General features: G+C 48.8%; 1 protein-coding gene across 4 annotated transcripts in view; it reads left to right on the plus strand.

Annotated features, from left to right (window-relative positions):
* Positions 1-22,304, plus strand: part of LOC147030281 (homeobox protein Hox-D3-like) — an 80,632-nt gene that overhangs the window by 31,371 nt on the left and 26,957 nt on the right. For all 4 annotated transcript variants that reach the window (XM_085874175.1, XM_085874176.1, XM_085874177.1 and 1 more), the window contains one exon: positions 3,210-3,762. In XM_085874175.1, the coding sequence (XP_085730301.1) occupies positions 3,318-3,762 (445 nt within the window). In that variant the 5' untranslated portion in view covers positions 3,210-3,317. The remainder of the gene's footprint in view (positions 1-3,209; positions 3,763-22,304) is intronic.

Here is a 22,304-nt window from a genome sequence, read left to right on the forward strand (position 1 = left end):
GACATGTGGACAGGGTGCATTACTCCACCGCGTGGCTGATTAGCCATTATCATCGGCCAGCACCGCTCCTACAGAGAGATGGATGCATCCGTGCCTGTGGGACACAACCACAGCGAAGACAACGGCCGCTTGAATCGTACCGGCCGATCTCAGCACGTTCCGAAACGACGAGCAACCGGATGCTCCAATAATAATGGCCATGCTCGTTTTGCAGACATTTTCCCTGCCATTGGCATGATAATGCATACAAGGATCGAGTTCCCATTTGCTTGGGCATCGTCAATTGCTTACCGTCACTGTATTAATCGAAATCCTTTACTCAATAGATTGTGATGCTGGGTTTGGGATAATTTCATGCTCACCACTTTCTTCTTTGGTTCGCCGCTCTTGTCGAATGCATCAAACTCCCTTTGTTAGCTTCCCGTTTAGATAGGACTTCAGGTGTCTCGACCCTTTCAAAGACTTCATCTTTTGCAAATGTGGCCGAAAGGTGGATGTTTAAGTATTTGGAGTTCAGCGAACATTTCCGGGTCATTTGAATGCGCTTCGGTGGGGGGGGGGGGGCAGCACGAAGGCTCAATGATATGTTCGTAAGCATCTAATCGGTCAATATGATCGCAGTATCGCTCGAAATGATCCTAAATCACAATTGCCGCAACCAATTTTGATGGTGTAATTAATATAGCGATTGTAAAAACACACTTCCCTGTTTTATTAACACAGCTCTTTCCAAATTCGGACGAGCGGCTCTTAATTTTCGCGCACCGCGGCACAGCCCTGGTGGAGCAATCTTCTCTAAGTCGGAGTTTCTAACAGATTTGTCCTGGGGAAACATTACGCGATAAAAATTCAATCAATCGGCCCCTTAATTTCGTAAAGGCGCGAGAAAACAGATTTTTACAGCATTGCTCTTTAATCAGGCTCTGCGGATCAATTAAACGCGCATAAAATTGAGCGTACGCTCAACCATTACCCATTTGTTACTGGCGAGCGTTCCCAGAATAATTAGGAATATATCGTCCCCAAATAGTGCTATTAAGGGTATTTGTTTATAGCTCGCCCTTGTAAATGCTCCAATGAAACAATAGCTGCGTTTGTACGTCGAGGGGCCGGTCCGCTTTGTTGAGCTGCGGCCAAGAGGCGCGCCCGAGTTGGGCCTTTTGTCTTTGTTCGGCACTTTCTCCGTATTCGCACCTTTGCGGTCGGACTGCTGGTTGCTCATTAACCAACGTGGGCCAATCATTAAATATGGCCTCAATGGGCGGCTTGCCCTGAGTGGCCAGTGAGCCGGCGTGGTGCTCGCAAATGTAGCTGCGCGATCCATCACGTTTTAGCAGGTAGATTGTGAGATGGGCTGTGAGGTCACGAACACGTAACAATAAACCCCAGACCGAGAGCCCGACGGAGACGGATCATCACGGCCGTGTGGCCAGAAAAGCGGGTTTGATGGTGCACTGGTCGTGCACTCACAAGGATGCACTCATCGGCGCTAACTCTGGGCATTATGCTATCTCTGTCCCCTCGATGCCATCTTCAAAACCATCTTCGTTGTTGGCATCCTCCCTGCTACTTTCCTCATGTCATACTCCATTATCCCTCCCATACCCATCTATTCTACCTGTTCTCCACATTATCCACCCTCCACCCCCTCTCCCACCATCTTCGTCCTCTTTCCTAAATACTATTTTGCTATTTTCTCACCAATCTTTCAAAAAACATTTTCCACTCTATTCTATCTCCATCCCATCACACTGCTCTCGACTACCCCACCCCCACTGCACACAGCTATTCTCTCGTACACCCTCCATCATTCTTCACTCTACCTCCCCTTCATCATCTTCTTCCAGTTCCTTGCTCCCTATCACACACATCCACATTTTCTTTCTTTCTACCACCTTTTCTCCCTCCTCTGTCCATTCATTCCCTCACTCTCCTTCCTTGATTTATCCTCAGTTTTTTTTACCTCTACTAACATATAACCAATCCACTGAACCGTTTTATGTGCTAACCTTTTGGACACACTCCTTCCCCACCCCCAATCTCTACAAACTCATTCACCCCTGCCCGCAGGCAGACACTGCATTTTACCAATCTCGAGAAAACCTCATATAATGCCAGCAAAATCTGTGCCTCCTGTTTGAACCAAAATTTGTCAAGCATATGCTGCACCACTTTCAAGGCTAATGGAAGAGCACCAAACCAACATAGGAAATGTGAGAACACCAGAAGGACATAACAGGAAAGGTGGGAAACAAAAGAACCGAAGATGGACAAATAGACAAATCTACATGTTGGGTAAAAAAAGTAACAATTTTGTTGAAACGAAACAACCCCGAAACCCACACACGATGACATTGATAACTTTCATTGAATGAACAGTACAATGGTGCCACAAAAGAAAGAAATCTATTGTAGAAGTGCAGAATTCCTTTAAGTGTGAACCTCAGGAAAGGGACACATGAGTTCGTAAAAAAAAAAAAAAAAATGGGTTCCTCTAACCATTGAGGAGATTTTATTTCATTTCCATCACCTCAATTTTATGGGAACATATGGATGATTACAAGTCACCTGGGCTGTAATTTCACACGCTGTTATGAGCTTGCTCGGTTTGCCATCCATTAACTCAGATTCGAGACATGAACCAGGATGTACAAGCTCAGCAGATTCATACCTGCCACCTCCCAAACCTCAACCTCAACCCCCTCTTCCACTTACACCTCCTCATGCTCATCATGCTCATCATTATCATCATCTTCCTCCTTTCCCTCACTCCCTTCTCCACAACCATCTCCTCCATCACCATCTCCTCGTACTCCTCTTCCTCCCCCTTCTCCATAGAACAGCGCCACCTCTGGGGCCTGAGGAAAGTGACCAGAATCTGTGGGAATCCACTGACTTTCACCTCCAATTGTTTTTCTTATAACAATGACCTCATTTTACAAATAAAGAAATCATAACAGCCTCACATCCTGTCGTTCAAATTTATAATTATCACAGGAAGAGCCCTCACCATTGCATCCTTCATTTAAAGACTATTAGTATTGAGCGGAGCTGGCCTTGCTGTCCTAGTTTGCCACATTGTTGCTGAGAAGATGGAAAGACAAATGGCCAGAGCAGCACCATTACTCCTCATCTTCTCCCTCCCTCCACCTCCCCGCATTCACTTGCCTTACACTCTCTTTCTCTTGTTCTCCCTCCCCCTGTGGTAGGAGCCCTGCTGGAGCTGCTGGCACAAAGCGCCAGCAGGCACGCGCTGCCCGGTGTGCCAATGTGCTTCCGTGGGAGAGCAGCGAGGCTGTGTGAGTGCTCCTCAAGATATGCAGAAGGCCACGTTCTATGACAACTCAGCCGTCTTTGGGGTTTATCCATATCAGGCTCCTGCCAATGGATACAGCTATGAAGCCCAGGCTTATGGGAGTGCTCACGACTATGGCCGCTCGCAATGCTCCCTTCACCCTACCTCGTTACCCAAGGGAGGTGAGCTCGGCGGACCGAGCTGCTTGCGGCCCGTCAGTGCTGGTGGAGGAGGACAACCATCACTTCCGGCTGCTCAGCCTTCCCAGGAAAAGCAAGTGGCACAACCAGGCAACCTCTCCCCGGCATCGAACGCACCGACTGGCGCCTCATCCGCCAAAGGTGGCGGCAAGCCCCTCGTGGGTTCTGCTCCGGGTGCTAGCTCAGCAAATATGAGCAAGCAGATCTTCCCATGGATGAAAGAATCCCGGCAAAACACAAAGCACAAAAACGGCTCCCCAGCACCAGGTATCATGAGTTTAGGATGGTAATATTTAATACAACTTATGTCATCATTCAAGCAGACAGGATAGCTTAGAGGTATGCATGCAATAGTACTGGCCTTAGAGATGTGTTGCCTTGGTTTGAATCTCGAACCCGCTGTATACTGTCATCCTGGTGTTTCACAAGCAGGGTGAGGCATCAATGTGCCGTCCAATGGAAGGAGGTTACACTGGACTTTGTCTGCAGCATTATTTTGTGGATGTTAAAGATTCCCAAAGCATCCTTTGTGAAGAGTAGGCGAGCTATCACCACCACCCTGAACAAATTTATTCCCTGAATGACCACCCAGTGTAACCAAACCACCCAGCAAAACTTGTGCCAAGGAACTGCTTTGGCAGCATGAATACTTTGTAAAGAGTATGGGGCAGCTCCTCATTTATCCATTCACGTGAACATTTCTGATTGTTATCGCACACATGGTGTGTCCCTGATTAGTATCAGACAGTAAAGTAAGCCTGGTGTTGGCTTCAGGGTTAAGGGTTAAGGTGGCTAGCTTCATATCTTAGGGTCTTGAGTTTGAGCCCCTGTCGTGCCATGAAATAACACCAAATGGGTTGACTCAGCCTGTCATCCTTCCGAGGTGAGCAAAATAAGCACCAGCTTTCTGGTAACAGGGGCACTGCATCAGGGGTACAGTCGTGCTCCCAGAAATGATGCAACCAGCAGCCACAGGCTGCATACAAAATAAAAATGGTAACCAGCAGGGACCCGTGGAAATTCTACGGAATGCAAAATGTGACTTCAAGCTCTCAACTACCCCGCACCCCTCTCACAAACCCCAAGTCCTCAACGTCCACCTCACAAAACCAAATCCTCACCCTCTCAATCGAAGGCATCAATACTTTCCCCACTCCAAGCCTTCAAATAACCTCCTCACCCGTCACGGTCGCCTGTCTTGTATAAAAAAAATCGCCAACTAATACATCCATCTTGTCTTATAGACTTGAACATACATTACAAACTAAGGATGTGAATGCCTGAGGTGTCTGTGCTTTCACATCGCAGTGGGCACCAACATGGCAACAGTAAGATTGAAATCTGTCTTCAAACCACCTCACCACCCAAAGTCCTCAACAACACATAACACCCTCTTCTCCCTTTATTCCCATTCTTCAAAGCAAAAGGGCAAATTGTTACATCTTCATTACATATTTATTCATTACCTCATTGAAATAGTGGAATATCTAGCTCTTCATGCCATTAACCTCAAACACCTTCAAACTCCCACCCAACCCATCATGGTCACCTGTCCATCTCACAATCCCACTAGATATGCGGAAAGGACATGCGAGAATGAACGACCAAAAAACAATTAACTTCTTCCTGGTGTGTGTTTTTGTGTATGTATGTGTATATATATATATATATATATATATATATATATATATATATATATATATACATATATACATATATACATACATACATACATACACACATATACTGAACAAAAAAAATATAAACGCACCAAGCGATTGTTACTATTTTACCTCGAACTCATTAATACTAAATCTTCACAACAATTTGGTTATAGAATCCATGACAATTGAGCATTAAATTTCAAAGAGTTCCTTGAGAATTCTGGCGACAGTCTTTGCGCGACAACAGCCGACACAACCGAGGTGTCACTGTCAGAGTTCACACAGTCAGTAGCGGGTGTGCCCACCGTTGGCGTCGCGCAGAGCGGTGCATCTCCGGCGCATGGACATCACCAGATTATCGATGGTGGCCTGAGGGATGTTTTCCCATTCCTCCTGGAGAGCCACACGGAGCTGGCGGACGTTCTCGGGGACTGCGTAACGTTGTCGTACGCGTCGATCAAGAACGTCCCAAAGGTGCTCGAAGGGCGACATGTCGGGAGAATATGGAGGCCAGTCGAGGACATCAATGTCCTCCTCACCGAGGAAGTCCATGCAGATCCTGGCAACATGGGGGCGAGCATTGTCGTGCTGAAACGTCACATGGTGAAGGCGCACAAACGGCACAACGATGGGTCTGAGTATCTCGTCCCTGTACCGCTGCCCGTTCAAGTTGCCTTCAATGAAATGAAGCCGAGTGCGCTCTCCATGGCATATGCCTGCCCACACCATAACACTGGCACCACCGTGTGACACCCGGCGAAGGACATTAGCGTCAGTGTAGCGCTCCCAAGCCCGACGCCAGACGCGGAGTCCGCCATCAGCCCGATACAGCTGGAACCGCGACTCATCGGTGAACAGCACTCTCCTCCATCATGCGAGGGTCCAGCGCAAGTGAACATTGGCCCAGTTCAGTCGGGTCTGACGCCGGACTGCAGTGAGGTCGAGTCCCCGGTGTGGTCGGCGGGCTCGGAGGTTGGCCTCCCTCAAGTGGTTACGCACCGTCTGGGCTGAAATGCGCCTGTTATGCAGCCCGACAGTCTCATCGGCAGTCCTCGTGACCGGTCAGAGTCGATCCCGGAGATGTTGCAGCCTCATGTGACGATCCTGACCGGCGGTGGTCACAAGTGGTCGCCGGGCATGTGGGCGGTTCACGGTGCTTCCAGTCTCTCTGAGGCGCGTTCTCAGGCAGCTAATGGTGGAGTGGTGGACATTGAAGTGTGCTGCAACGGCCCGTACAGACGTCCCAGCATTCAGCATGCCAATGGCGCGCTCCCTCAAGATTTGTGACATCTGTGGCATGTTGACATTTGGCACCAGTCCACATTTTGGGGAGGCCTTTTATAGGGCAAGCTATAGGGAGTGTTTGTGTCCTGGTCACGCTCACTGACCATCACTCTGTCAAGCCCCATGGTGCTCATGGGAAGGATTACTCAACGTGTGAGTCCACACACTCAGAGTGGTCAATTTCAATGGGAACATCTGTCTTGAGCAAAACAAAGGAACCATTGCTCAAACATATCATCGGTTTGACCATTTTCCCATAATGGCAATCTTGACTTAGATATTTAGGTTGGTGCGTTTATATTTTTGTTCAGTATACATACAACACATCATTAAACCTTTGATCCTTAGATGTAGGCCTCAACAACTTTACACCTTTCCAGTTCTGGGGTCCTTGAGACACGGCAAACCTGAGTGTAAATTATTTAAAATTGTTTTATTATTATCTCCGCCATTGAAGGTGAAGGTTATGTTTTCACCCCTTTCTGTCTGTGTTTGCTTGTGCGCAGGATATCTCAAAAAGTTGCGAACGGATCCAGATGAAATTTTGTGGACAGGTTCAGTGTGTGACAACGACGAACTGATTAGATTTTGGTGAAGATCCGGATCCAGATCCAGCTAATATAATTTTTTTTAAGTGATTCTTCACCATTGAGAGATAGGGCTAAAAACGATATATAGCACAATATCTCAAAAAGTTGACGACGAATTCGGATAAAACTTGGTGGACAAGGTGTGTATGTGTGCGTGTGTGGCAAGGTCGAATTGGTTCGATTTTGATGAAGATCTGAATCCGAATCTGGATACGAGAATTATTTAAATTTTTAAGTGATTCTCCACCATTGAGAGAAAGGGCCAAAACGATACATTGCATGATATTTCAAAAACGTATTGGGCCAGATATGTTCTTATGGATCAGGCATTGCGTGGCAGAGGTATGCGCTCTTCCAGGTACCCTTGTAATGTTTTATTTACATGATTCTTCACCATTGTCAGATAGTGCTAAACTGATATATAGGACGATATCTCAAAAAGTTGTGGACAGATTGGGACGAAACTTGGTGGACACGTTGGGTGTGTGGCAATGATGAATTGATTCGATTTCGGTGAAGGGATCCGAGAGTTATTTAATATAAGTGATTCTTCACCATTGAGAGATGGGGCCAAAAACGATATATAGCATGATATTTCAAAAATGTAATGGACCCGATATGTTCTTGTGGATCAGGCATTGCGTGGTGGAGGTATGTGCTCTACCGAGTACCCTTCTAGTTATTTCTTTTATAATCGAAGTCGATGCTCAAATGATGAGTATTTGCTGAAAAAAGTCATTCATTGATCCTTTTACTTGGAATATATCTCCACAAATTTATCACAAACTTTACACCTTTCCAGGTGTCAGGTCTGGGAAACCTATTAGATGAACTCCAAGACCAATAAACTTGCAAAGCTCGTGAAACTCGTAATATCATGAGAATAAAAAGAGTAAGCTTACCTTTGCCAAAGGTATAGGAGCATCGACGGAGTCATCTGATCTCAAAGATGATAAAACCATCAGAGAAGTGGATTCGTGAAGTCAATTGGAACAGGAAAATCTCACAGGAGGAAATTAAACACAGAAACACATTTATACATGGCAGTGGAATGGAATGACGTCAAGAATGATTCAACTTGATTCCATTCCTACTCCCACCCTCCAAGTTTAGAATTCGTTACCAGGACCTATTGTCATGCTAATGAGATTAAATCAGGCAAAACCAAGGACTGGAAAGGAAGTGTAATGGGTAAGAAGCTTTTCCCTCGAACCTGAATGATATATTTTTATATTTATGCCACGGAATTATTTGTGAGTCATCGGAGGCTCATACAAGGAGGCTCATGTAAATAAATTATTATATAAAAAATGATGAAGCACAACAACCTTGCCGGGTCTCCCACACCTTGCGAGGACTGCAAAGGAAGGGTTGTGTTATTAATTAATCTTTTCCCTCGAACCTGAATGATTTTATTTTCTTCATATTTATGTCACTGAATTATTTGTAATGAAGTTGTAGGAGCATACACAAGTGGGCTAATGCAAATAAAATAATTCTCTTACAATAGTTTCTGGTAGTAGCACAACAACCTTGCTGGGTCCCCGAGACTCCTGCCCTGCATCTAAGGGACAAAAGTAAATAATGACCTCGGACAAATTTCAAACGACACGGGTTTAATCTCTGCTTGAGAGAATGCCACTTATATTAGATATTTTGGGGGTGGTACATAGGTTAAGACCGCTGTCTCAATCGCCGAGGGTGATCTTCGCAAGGCCGGAACACCGATCGGCTCAAAATCCTTTTAACTGTAGCATAGGTAGTTTTACAATGAAGGAAACCCGTGTAGGGAGTGCATAGTGATTGTGAATAGCTCTGAGGCGTCTTTGCCTTTACATGGTAGTGATCATCAATATGGCGGCCGGAAGATAGAAGCCGCCTCACCACTCAAAATCCTTTTAACTGTAGCATTGGTAGTTTTACAATGAAGGAAACCCGTGTAGGGAGTGCATAGCGATTGTGAATAGCTCTGAGGCGTCTTTGCCTTCACATGGCAGTGATCATCAATATGGCGGCCATAAGATAGAAGCCGCCTCACCACTCAAAGGCCTCAACCATACATAACAGCCTCCTCTCCCTTTATTCCCGTTCTTCAAAGCAAAAGGACAAAATTGTTAAGTCGTCATTACATATTTATTCATTAACTCGTTGAAATCGTGGAATATTTAGCTCTTCAGGCCATTAACTCGATTCACAGGAAGTGAGATCTCCACAGGAAGTGGAGTGGATGTCCGACAGCAGTTCGGTCGTTTTGTCTTTCCATGTAATTTTTTTAATAAGTGCTTGAGTAGCCTTTTTGTGTTAATAAATGATCGTAAGTTCATTTTATTCTTCCTGAAGCATCATAAAAACGCATTGAAGTTACAATTGTGGGTGGAATTAGGGGATCTTTTACACCATGTCGGAGAGTTTGGGATCTCCTGGTCGTGGTCGGGTGTGCTGGACAGGATACACTGTGTTAATCGAGCCAGAAGCACCCTCGACTCTGCAAAACAGTCTTAAAATTCATAAAGGAAACGGGGCGAACAGTAGAAAGTCCCTCGCGTTTCTTATTTTATCTTTTGTATTTGGCTCAAGCCGATGAGTTTGGGTGCATGGCGTTTATGATTATAGAGCCTCGCAGCTCTCATAACGCCAGTAAACACAAAAGAATAATAATAATAATAATCAGGGCAGCTGTCCAATCAATCGGAAGGAAAGATTGTTACAGACCCACGAACAAGCGTATTATAATATACAACAAAGGAGGATGGAGAACCAGTCGCTTCTCTGACAGACATATAAAGGGGTGGGGGAGAGAAGAGGAAAGGGTGGGGGAGGGGAGAGAAGAGGAAAGGGTGGGGGGAGGAGAGAAAGAGGAAAGAGATGGGGGAGAAGAGAAGAGGAAAGGGTGGGAGGAGAGAAGAGGAAAGGGTAGGGGAGGGAGAGAGAAAGAGGAAAGGTGGGGGAGGGAGAAGAGAGGAAAGGGTGGGGGAGAGGAGAGAAAGAGGAAAGGGTGGGGGAGAGAGAGAAAGAGGAAAAGGGTGGGGGAGAGGAGAGAAGAGGAAAGGGTGGGGGAGAGGAGAGAAGAGGAAAGGGTGGGGGAGAGGAGAGAAGAGGAAAGGGTGGGGGAGGGAGAGAAGAGGAAAGGGAGGGGAGGGAGAGGAGAGAAAGGAAAAGGGTGGGGGAGAGGAGAGAAAGAGAAGGGTGGGGAGAGGAGAGAAGAGGAAAGGGTGGGGGGAGAGGAGAGAAGAGAGGAAAGGGTGGGGGAGAGGAGAGAGAAGAGGAAAGGGTGGGGGAGAGAGAGAAGAGAAGGGTGGGGGAGAGGGAGAGAAAGAGGAAGGGTGGGGGAGAGGAGAGAAGAGGAAAGGGTGGGGAGAGGAGAGAAGAGGAAAAGGGTGGGGGAGAGGAGAGAAGAGGAAAAGGGTGGGGAGAGGAGAGAGAGAAGAGGAAAAGGGTGGGGAGAGGAGAGAGAAAGGGAAGAGATGTGGGGAGAGGAGAGAGGAGAGAAAAGGTGGGGGGAGAGGAGAGAGAAGAGAAAGGGTGGGGGAGAGGAGAGAAAGGAAGAAAAGGGTGGGGGGAGAGGAGAGAAGAGGAAAGGGTGGGGGAGAGGAGAGAAAGAGAAAGGGTGGGGGAGAGGAGAGAAGAGGAAGGGTGGGGGGAGAGGAGAGAAAGAGGAAAGAGGTGGGGGGAGAGGAGAGAAGAAGGAAAAGGGTGGGGGAGAGGAGAGAGAAGAGGAAAGGGTGGGGGAGAGAGGAGAGAAAGAGGAAAGGGTGGGGAGAGGAGAGAAGAGGAAAGGGTGGGGAGAGGAGAGAAGAGGAAAGGGTGGGAGAGGAGAAGAGAAAGAGGAAAAGGGTGGGGGAGAGGAGAGAAGAAGAGGAAAGGGTGGGGGAGAGGAGAGAAGAGAAGGGTGGGGGAGAGGGAGAGAGAAAAGAGGAAAAGGGTGGAGAGAGGAGAGAGAGAAGGAAAGGGTGGGGGAGAGAGAGAAGAGGAAAGAGAGGGTGGGGGAGAGGAGAGAGAAGAGAGAAAGGGTGGGGGAGAGGAGAGAAGAGGAAAAGGGTGGGGGAGAGGAGAGAGAAGAGGAAAAGGGTGGGGGAGAGGAGAGAGAAAGAGGAGAAAGGGTGGGGGAGAGGAGAGAAAGAGGAAAGGGTGGGGGAGAGGAGAGAAAGAGGAAAGGGTGGGGGGAGAGGAGAGAAGAGGAAAGGGTAAGGGGAGAGGAGAGAGAAGAGGAAAAGGGTGGGGAGAGAGGAGAGAAAGAGAAAAAGGGTGGGGGAGAGGAGAGAGAAGAGGAAAAGGGTGGGGGAGAGGAGAGAAAGAGGAAAGGGTGGGGGAGAGGAGAGAAGAGGAAAGGGTGGGGGAGAGAGAGAGAGAAAGGGTGTGGGGAGAGGAGAAGAGGAAAGGGTGGGGGAGAGGAGAAGGAAAGGGTGGGGAGAGGAGAGAAAGAGGAAAGGGTGGGGGAGGAGGAAGAGGAAGGGTGGGGGAGGAGAGAGAAGAGGAAAGGGTGGGGAGAGGAGAGAAGAGGAAAGGGTGGGGAGAGGAGAGAAAGAGGAAAGGGTGGGGGAGAGGAGAGAAAGAGGAAAGATTGGGGAGAGGAGAGAAAGAGGAAAAAGGGTCAGGGGGAGAAGGGGGAGAGAAAGAGGAAAAAGGGTGGGGAGAGAGAGAGAAAGAGGAAAAGGGTGGGGGAGAGGAGAGAAGAAGGAGAAAGGGTGGGAGAGGAGAGAAGAGAGAAAGGGTGGGGGGAGAGGAGAGAGAAGAAAGGAAGAAGGGGGAGAGGAGAGAGAGAAAGAGGAAAGGGTGGGGGAGGAGAGGAGAGAAAGAAGAGGAAAGGGTGGGGGGAGAGGGAGAGAAAGAGAGGAAAGGGTGGGGTGTGGAGAGAAGAGGAAAGGGTGGGGGAGAGGAGAGAAGAGGAAAGGGTGGGGGAGAGGAGAGAAGAGGAAAGGGTGGGGGAGAGGAGAGAAAGAGGAAAGGGTGGGGGAGAGGAGAGAAAAGAGGAAAGGGTGGGGGGAGAGGAGAGAAAGAGGAAAAGGGTGGGGGAGAGGAGAGAAAGAGGAAAGGGTGGGGGGGGAGAGGAGAGAGAGAGGAAAGAGGGTGGGGAGAGGAGAGAAAGGGTGGAGGAGAGAAAGAGAGAAAAGAGGTGGGGGGAGAGGAGAGAAAGAGGAAGAGATGGGGGAGAGGAGAGAAAGAGAGAAAGGGTGGGGGAAGAGGAGAGAGAAGAGAAGGGTGGGGAGAGAGGAGAGAGAAGAGGAAAAGGGTGGGGGGAGAGGGAGAAGAGAAGGGTGGGGAGAAGGAGAGAAAGGAAAAGGGTGGGGGAGAGGAGAGAGAAAGGAAAAGGGTGGGGAGAAGAGGAGAAAGAGGAAAGTTAGGGGAGAGGAGAAAGAGGAAAGTTATGGGGAGAGGAGAGAAGAGGAAAGGGTCGGGGGAGAGAGAGAGAGAAGAGAGGAAAGGGTGGGGGGGGAGGAGAGAAGAGGAAAGGGTCGGGGGAGAGGAGAGAAAGAGGAGAAAGGGTGGGGGGAGAGAGAGAAAGAGGAAAAAGGGTGGGGGAGAGGAGAGAAAGAGGAAAGGGTGGGGGAGAGGAGAGAAGAGAAGGGTGGGGGGAGAGGAGAGAAGAGGAAAGGGTGGAGGGGAGAGGAGAGAAGAGAGGAAAAGGGTGGGGAGAGGAGAGAAGAGGAAAGGGTGGGGGAGAGGGAGAGAAGAGGGAAAGGGTGGGGAGAGGAGAGAAAGAGAAAGAAAAAGGGTGGGGGAGAGAGGAGAGAAAGAGGAGAAGGGTGGGGAGAGGAGAGAAGAGGAAGGGTGGGGGAGAGGAGAAAGAAGAGAGGAAAGGGTGGGGGGAGAGGAGAGAAGAGGAAAAAGGGTGGGGGGGAGGAAGGGAGAAAGAGGAAAGGGTGGGGGAGAGGAGAGAAAGAGGAAAGGGTGGAGAGGAGAGAGAGAGAAAGGAAAGGGTCGAGGGGGAGAGGAGAGAAAGAGAAGAGGGTGGGGAGAGAGGAGAAAAGAGGAAAGGGTGGGGGAGAGGAGAGAAAGAGGAAAGGGTGGGGGAGAAAGGGAGAGAAGAGGAGAAGGGTGGGGAGAGGAGAGAAAGAGGAAAGGGTGGGGGGAGAGGAGAGAAAGAGGAAAGGGTGGGGGAGAGGAGAGAAAGAGGAAAGGGTGAGGAGAGGGAGAGAAGAGAGGAAAGGGTGGGGAGAGAGAGAAGAGGAGAAGGATGGGGAGGAGAAAGCGGATGGGAGTGAGAGGATGGTGAGAAGAGGGATGGGAGTGAGATGGGATGGTGAGAAGAGGATGGGAGTGAGAGGATGGGAGTGAGAGGATGGGTGAGAGAAGAGGATGGGTGAGAAGAGGATGGTGAGAAGAGGATGGTGAGAAGAGGATGGGAGTGAAGAGGATGGGAGTGAGAGGGATGGAAGTGAGGAGGATGGGGGTGAGAGGATGGGGTGAGAGGATGGGAGTGAGAGGATGGGGGTGAGAGGATGGGAGTGGAGAGGATGGGAGTGAGAGGATGGGGTGAGAGGATGGGAGTGAGGAGGGATGGGAGTGAGAGGATGGGAGTGAGAGGATGGGAGTGAGAGGATGGGAGTGAGAGGATGGGAGTGAGAGGGATGGGAGTGAGAGGATGGGAGTGAGAGGATGGGAGTGAGAGGGATGGGAGTGAGAGGATGGGAGTGAGAGGATGGGAGTGAGAGGATGGGAGTGAGAGGATGGGGTGAGAGGATGGGAGGTGAGAGGATGGGAGTGAGGGAGGATGGGAGTGAGAGGATGGGAGTGAGAGGATGGGAGTGAGAGGATGGGGTGAGAGGATGGGAGTGAGAGGATGGGAGTGAGAGGATGGGAGTGAGAGAGGATGGGGTGAGAGGATGGGGTGAGAGGGATGGGGTGAGAGGATGGGAGTGAGAGGATGGGAGTGAGAGGATGGGAGTGAGAGGATGGGAGTGAGAGGATGGGAGTGAGAGGATGGGAGTGAGAGGATGGGAGTGAGAGGATGGGAGTGAGAGGATGGGAGTGAGAGGATGGGAGTGAGAGGATGGGAGTGAGAGGATGGGAGTGAGAGGATGGGAGTGAGAGGATGGGAGTGGGAGGATGGGAGTGAGAGGATGGGACTGAGAGGATGGGAGCGAGAGGAGAGGATGGAGTGAGAGGATGGGAGTGAGAGGATGGGAGTGAGAGGATGGGAGTGAGAGGATGGGAGTGAGAGGATGGGAGTGAGAGGATGGGAGTGAGAGGATGGGAGTGAGAGGATGGGAGTGAGAGGATGGGAGTGAAGAGGATGGAGTGAAGAGGATGGAGAGAAGAGGATGGAGTGAAGAGGATGGAGAGAAGAGGATGGAGAGAAGAGGATGGAGAGAAGAGGATGGGAGTGAAGAGGATGGGAGTGAAGAGGATGGAGTGAAGAGGATGGAGAGAAGAGGATGGAGAGAAGAGGATGGAGAGAAGAGGATGGGAGTGAAGAGGATGGAGAGAAGAGGATGGAGAGAAGAGGATGGAGAGAAGAGGAGGGGAGGGAGAGAAGAGGATGGGAGGAGAGGAGAGAGAAGAGGAGGGAGGGAGAGGATGGAGAGAAGAGGATGGGAGGGAGAGAAGAGGATGGGAGGAAGAGGAGAGGAGAGAGAAGAGGAAAGGAGGGAGAGAAGAGGAGGGGAGTGAGAGAAGAGGAGGAGGAGTAGAGAAGAGGAGGGAGTGAGAGAAGAGGAGGGGAGTGAGAGAAGAGGAGGGAGTGAGAGAAGAGGAGGGGAGTGAGAGAAGAGGAGGAGTGAGAGAGGGAGAGAAGAGGAGGGAGTGAGAGATGGAGAGAAGAGGATGGGAGGGAGAGAAGAGGATGGGAGGGAGAGAAGAGGAGGGGAGGGAGAGAAGAGGAAAGGAGGGAGAGAAGAGGAAAGGAGGGAGAGAAGAGGAGGGGAGTGAGAGAAGAGGAGGGGAGTGAGAGAAGAGGATGGGAGTGAGGGGAGGGAGAGAAGAGGATGGGAGTGAGGGGAGGGAGAGAAGAGGATGGGAGTGAGGGGAGGGAGAGAAGAGGATGGGAGTGAGGGGAGGGAGAGAAGAGGATGGGAGTGAGGGGAGGGAGAGAAGAGGATGGGAGTGAGGGGAGGGAGAGAAGAGGATGGGAGTGAGGGGAGGGAGAGAAGAGGATGGGAGTGAGGGGAGGGAGAGAAGAGGATGGGAGTGAGGGGAGGGAGAGAAGAGGATGGGAGTGAGGGGAGGGAGAGAAGAGGATGGGAGTGAGGGGAGGGAGAGAAGAGGATGGGAGTGAGGGGAGGGAGAGAAGAGGATGGGAGTGAGGGGATGGAGAGAAGAGGATGGGAGTGAGGGGATGGAGAGAAGAGGATGGGAGTGAGGGGATGGAGAGAAGAGGATGGGAGTGAGAGGATGGAGAGAAGAGGATGGGAGTGAGAGGATGGAGAGAAGAGGATGGGAGTGAGAGGATGGAGAGAAGAGGATGGGAGTGAGAGGATGGAGAGAAGAGGATGGGAGTGAGAGGATGGAGAGAAGAGGATGGGAGTGAGAGGATGGAGAGAAGAGGATGGGAGTGAGAGGATGGAGAGAAGAGGATGGGAGTGAGAGGATGGAGAGAAGAGGATGGGAGTGAGAGGATGGAGAGAAGAGGATGGGAGTGAGAGGATGGAGAGAAGAGGATGGGAGTGAGAGGATGGAGAGAAGAGGATGGGAGTGAGAGGATGGAGAGAAGAGGATGGGAGTGAGAGGATGGAGAGAAGAGGATGGGAGTGAGAGGATGGAGAGAAGAGGATGGGAGTGAGAGGATGGAGAGAAGAGGATGGGAGTGAGAGGATGGAGAGAAGAGGATGGGAGTGAGAGGATGGAGAGAAGAGGATGGGAGTGAGAGGATGGAGAGAAGAGGATGGGAGTGAGAGGATGGAGAGAAGAGGATGGGAGTGAGAGGATGGAGAGAAGAGGATGGGAGTGAGAGGATGGAGAGAAGAGGATGGGAGGGAGAGAATGGAGAGAAGAGGATGGGAGGGAGAGAATGGAGAGAAGAGGATGGGAGGGAGAGAATGGAGAGAAGAGGATGGGAGTGAGAGGATGGAGAGAAGAGGATGGGAGGGAGAGAATGGAGAGAAGAGGATGGGAGGGAGAGAAGAGGATGGGAGGGAGAGAAGAGGATGGGAGGGAGAGAAGAGGAGGGGAGGGAGAGAAGAGGAGGGGAGGGAGAGAAGAGGAGGGGAGGGAGAGAAGAGGAGGGGAGGGAGAGAAGAGGAGGGGAGGGAGAGAAGAGGAGGGGAGGGAGAGAAGGAGGGAGGAGAGGAGGGAGAGAAGAGGAGGGGAGGGAGAGAAGAGGAGGGAGTGAGAGAAGAGGAGGGAGTGAGAGAAGAGGAGGGGAGTGAGAGAAGAGGAGGGGAGTGAGAGAAGAGGAGGGGAGTGAGAGAAGAGGAGGGGAGTGAGAGAAGAGGAGGGGAGTGAGAGAAGAGGAGGGGAGTGAGAGAAGAGGAGGGGAGTGAGAAGAGGAGGGGAGTGAGAAGAGGAGGGGAGTGAGAAGAGGAGGGGAGTGAGAAGAGGAGGGGAGTGAGAAGAGGAGGGGAGTGAGAGGATGGAGAGAAGAGGATGGGAGGGAGAGAAGAGGAGGGGAGGGAGAGAAGAGAAGTGGAGGGAGAGAAGAGAAGTGGAGGGAGAGAAGAGGAGGGAAGGGAGAGGCTGGAGAGAAGAGGAAAGGAGGGAGAGAAGAGGAGGGGAGTGAGAGAAGAGGAGGGGAGTGAGAGAAGAGGAGGGGAGTGAGAGAAGAGGAGGGGAGTGAGAGAAGAGGAGGGGAGTGAGAGAAGAGGAGGGGAGTGAGAGAAGAGGAGGGGAGTGAGAGATGGAGAGAAGAGGATGGGAGGGAGAGAAGAGGAGGGGAGGGAGAGAAGAGGATGGGAGGGAGAGAAGAGGAGGGGAGGGAGAGAAGAGGAGGGGAGGGAGAGAAGGAGGGAAGGGAGAGGCTGGAGAGAAGAGGAGGGGAGTGAGAGAAGAGGAGGGGAGTGAGAGAAGAGGAGGGGAGTGAGAGAAGAGGAGGGGAGTGAGAGAAGAGGAGGGGAGTGAGAGAAGAGGAGGGGAGTGAGAGAAGAGGAGGGGAGTGAGAGAAGAGGAGGGAGTGAGAGAAGAGGAGGGAGTGAGAGAAGAGGAGGGAGTGAGAAGAGGAGGGGAGTGAGAAGAGGAGGGGAGTGAGAAGAGGAGGAGTGAGAGGATGGAGAGAAGAGGATGGGAGGGAGAGAAGAGGAGGGGAGTGAGAGAAGAGAAGTGGAGGAGAGAGAAGAGGAGGGAGTGAGAGAAGAGGAGGGAAGGGAGAGGCTGGAGAGAAGAGGAGGGGAGTGAGAGAAGAGGAGGGGAGTGAGAGAAGAGGAGGGGAGTGAGAGAAGAGGAGGGGAGTGAGAGAAGAGGAGGGGAGTGAGAGAAGAGGAGGGGAGTGAGAGAAGAGGAGGGGAGTGAGAGAAGAGGAGGGGAGTGAGAGAAGAGGAGGGGAGTGAGAGAAGAGGAGGGGAGTGAGAGAAGAGGAGGGGAGGAGAGAAGAGGAGGGAGGGAGAGAAGAGGAGGGAGGGAGAGAAGAGGAGGGGAGGGAGAGAAGAGGAGGGGAGGGAGAGAAGAGGAGGGAGGGAGAGAAGAGGAGGGGAGGGAGAGAAGAGGAGGGGAGGGAGAGAAGAGGAGGGGAGGGAGAGAAGAGGAGGGGAGGGGAGGGAGAGAAGAGAAGTGGAGGGGAGGGAGAGAAGAGAAGTGGAGGGGAGGGAGAGAAGAGAAGTGGAGGGGAGGGAGAGAAGAGAAGTGGAGGGAGGGAGAGAAGAGAAGTGGAGGGGAGGGAGAGAAGAGAAGTGGAGGGGAGGGAGAGAAGAGAAGTGGAGGGGAGGGAGAGAAGAGAAGTGGAGGGAGGGAGAGAAGAGAAGTGGAGGGGAGGGAGAGAAGAGAAGTGGAGGGGAGGGAGAGAAGAGAAGTGGAGGGGAGGGAGAGAAGAGAAGTGGAGGGGAGGGAGAGAAGAGAAGTGGAGGGGAGGGAGAGAAGAGAAGTGGAGGGGAGGGAGAGAAGAGAAGTGGAGGGGAGGGAGAGAAGAGAAGTGGAGGGGAGGGAGAGAAGAGAAGTGGAGGGGAGGCAGAGAAGAGAAGTGGAGGGGAGGCAGAGAAGAGAAGTGGAGGGGAGGGAGAGAAGGGGAGGGGAGGGAGAGAAGGGGAGGGGAGGGAGGTGAGGGAAGGGAGGGAAGGGATGGGAGGGGAAGGGAGGAGAGGGAACTTCACAATTGTTTAAATGTAATTTCAAAATCCCATTGATTTTAAAGATGTATTAAAAGGGGAAATGCATTCCTGACAGAAAAAAAAAAAAATTGAGTGGAAATTTTTCAAAGTTGCTTTACTCACCCTTCCTCATCTGTTGCTTCACTCACCCTTAATCCTCCCATTATGTAAATCATTCATTCTTTCTTTCTTTCTTATCAATCTTTAATTTAATTTATTTTGCCTTCGTAACTCTGGAGATTCCCCAAGGAGAACCCATGCATGACCACCTTTCCGTTGGTTAATTATTTCTGTTGCATTGACTGAAACTAGCTCAATGAAGCTGGTTGAGTTTGGCACATTCCTAAATCTTTTGTTCACTCAATATAATTCTCCAAACAGTAATAAAGTTAAGTTTAATGCTTTGAAAATTTCACATTTTCTTGTGTACATTCGAAGAAGAAGAGAACATAGCCTTACTTGCTTAAAGTAAACAGATATATCGGTTTAATTACAAGACTCGTTATTTCATTAAATTATCAGATTTCACTCCAGAATGACACGTATTTCGTCCACGATACCCGATCCTGAAAGCTGGACTCATATTTTGTTGATAGACTTTAATTAGTCCAGGAGAGTAGATCATGGAAAATTCTAATTTGAAAACTATAGTACTTACAAAAGTGATGTACACAGCGATTCATAGCTATGATGAATCAGCATTTGATAATATTAGTGAAGAAAGTGAAAAACAACTTTATCATTAAACAATGTTGCGGTCTGTTCCAAGTCAACTGATGGTTAGAGCAGGCCAAAAAACATGGTGGCTTGAGACTCCAGCGAGGTAACCCAGGATATGCCTTCAGACTTGGGAGAGGGATGGCTGAGGATGGTGCCTGATAAAGGATAAAATTAAATCACACCTCATTATCACACAGTTATTTATCTTTAAAAGGGGTGTTTCAATTCACGTAAACACCCAATTTTCACTCATGAACTTCTTTGGAGTTCCCTTAGTATGCATGTAAAGTTTCAAGCTGCTGGGTTTCATGGTTTTGTTGTTATAGAGGACACACACAGACATTTATTGGTATAGTTAGAAGATCAGACAGTGTACCTCTGATATCACACACAATGTGTGCCCTTCATTATTCTCATGCACTGGGCACCCCTCATTATCACATACAGTGTGCCCCTGATTATCACGCACAGTCTCCCCTGATTATTATCATGCACATTCTACCCCTGATTATGAGTGTGCCCCTGATACATACCACATACAGTGTGCCCTGATTATCACACACAATGCATCCCTGATTGTTATGAGTGTGCCCCTGATACCACATACAGTGTGCCCCTGATTATCACACACATGCGTGGCCTTCATTATTATCATGCACTGGGTACCCCTCATTATCACATACAGTGTGCCCCTGATTATTATGAGTGTGCCCCTGATACCACATACAGTGTGCCCCTGATACCACATACAGTGTGCCCCTGATTTTCACTCAAAGTCTCCCCTGATTATCATGCACATTCTACCCCTGATTATGAGTGTGCCCCTCATTATCACATACAGTGTGCCCCTCATTATAATGAGTGTGCCCCGATACCACATACAGTGCGCCCCTCATTATCACATACAATGTGCCCCTGATTTTCACAGTGTGTCCATGATTATCACACACAGTCTCCCCTAATAATTATCATGCACATTCTACACCTGATTATTATGAGTGTGCCCCTGATTGTTACACACAGCGTACCCTTATCACACAGCGTACCCCTGATTGTTATCACACAATGTACCCCTGATTATCACACACACAGCGTACCCTTGATTGTTATCACACACACAGCGTACCCTTGATTGTTATCACACACACAGCGTATCCTTGATTGTTATCACACACACAGCGTATCCTTGATTGTTATCACACACAGCGTATCCTTGATTATCACACACAGTGTATCCTCGATTATCACACGCACAGTGTATCCCTGATTATCACACACAATGTATCCCTAATTATCACACACACAGTGTATCCCTGATTATCACACACAGTGTATCCTTGATTGTTATCACACAATGTATCCCTGATTATCACACACAATGTATTCCTGATTGTTATCACACACAATGTATTCCTGATTGTTATCACACACAGTGTATCCTTGATTGTTATCACACACAGTGGATCTCTGATTGTGATCACACACAGCGTACCCCTGATTGTAATCACAGTGTATCCTTGATTATCACACACAGCGTACCCGATTGTAATCACACACACAGCGTACCCGATTGTAATCACACAGTGCATCCTTGATTATCACACAGTGTATCCTTGATTGTTATCACACAAAGTGTACCCTTATCACACAAAGTGTACCCCTCATTATCATTCACTGTTACAATGGTTATCAAATACTTACCCCTAATCCTAGATAGTTTTCTTTTTGAAAAACAAACTACGTTTTCACACCTTAATAAACAACTAATTTGGTTATTTTTGTACCATGAATATGAGAAAATGCTTTTAATTTCTGGATATACAAGTTTACCTTACAACCCGTTACTCAAATGCTAAAGTCACAGTGATGTAAAATGTCACAATAGTTCTATTCTGAAAGTAGCTTTAACTTAAGAAAAACTTACGTGATTAAAAATGGATTCACAATGCTGTACGTCTCGCAACATTCATTTAACATCAGAACCGAGTGCGGGTCATTTGCATTGAAACTTCCAATGAACTGCTCAAAACGAAGTTACTGAAACACTCATACCTGTAATACATGATATACACAACAAAACCCAACTTGAATTCTCAATGTTAAAGAAAGACGGAACCTGTACAGCACCCTTTTGGATTATCAGGCACCCGAGATCACTTGCTCACGAATTAGGTTGTGGGTAAGAGTTCATTCATGGCCCATGTACCTTGCGGATTGGCACAGTTCCTTAAGGAACCCATTAAACCCTTTATGTATCTGCTGCAGAAGTTTTCCATTTAAAAGGCGAGAATGAAAATGAACTCGTTCTACGTACAATGTGTGCTGTTGTGGTACGTTCAGGCATACTCATCCTCAATACATGCATACTCATTCTCCGTGAGTGCACACATCCCCCCCCCCCCCCGTACATGCACACTTGTATTCAACTATTCCATAAGGATTCACAGAGGTGGTTTAACTTTAGCAGTGCAAATGAATAGAGGATCGATTCGGTAATATTGGCTTCCAGAAAAGGCTTGTCTGTCCAGAGCGTATTCGAGTTTCTCTCCTCATATTGGGCTTCAAAGAGTTGGAAATAGCATTTGAGCAAGTCCAGGCCACCAGCAGTAAGAACTTACTTAGAAAAGGGAACTTTTAATGATTTATCTTAAAAATTGCTTTCGCAATAGAGGGCAAAGATGACGTGCAAATAAAACATAAATCGACCAGAGCTTGTACAACATGCGGTAGATCACTCCTGGTATACACCCTATAATAGCTCGTTTATGTTTGAATTCATGAAAATACATGAGACACATCTGAAAGACAAGTCCTTTCTCAGCCGTGATTTCACCATGACATTTGTAACATTGTCATGAGCTAGAAAAGGGAGCCGTCTATTTATTACAAAAGCATGGGGAGTGGGTGTAGGGTGTAAATTGTGAAAAATAAGATTTATAAAAGGAAGAGGGATATAGAGCAGAAAGGAGGGCAGGGAGTATAGGATGAACAAGTAAGGGAATGGTATAAAGGCATAGTGCATGGGGAAGGAGTTAAAATTTCCAAATGGACTACCTTCATTGAAAGACCACATTTTATTTATGGCCTAATGAAATGGCAATGTAAATACACCACCCATCGACCCTCTCTGTATCCCTATATCTGCCTCGAGAATGCAACAAACGAGTGTCAAACAATGCTTTCAAACAACGAAGGTCATGTTACTTATAAAAACGAGAAGGGCACTCTTTGACGTCGTGACATTGCTCGATATGCCTCCGCCCACTTAATTCTGGCTGACAGACTATGCGTCCGATCAGGTTGAAATTAAAAACATGTATTCCCCATGACTACAAGATCATAACTGTGATGTTTCATGTCGATTGATGAAGCGGTTCAAG

The sequence above is a fragment of the Eptatretus burgeri genome, chromosome 3 (genome assembly GCF_056783735.1).
Source record: "Eptatretus burgeri isolate ZD-2024b chromosome 3, Ebu_testis_v1, whole genome shotgun sequence".
Lineage (NCBI taxonomy): Eukaryota > Metazoa > Chordata > Myxini > Myxiniformes > Myxinidae > Eptatretus > Eptatretus burgeri.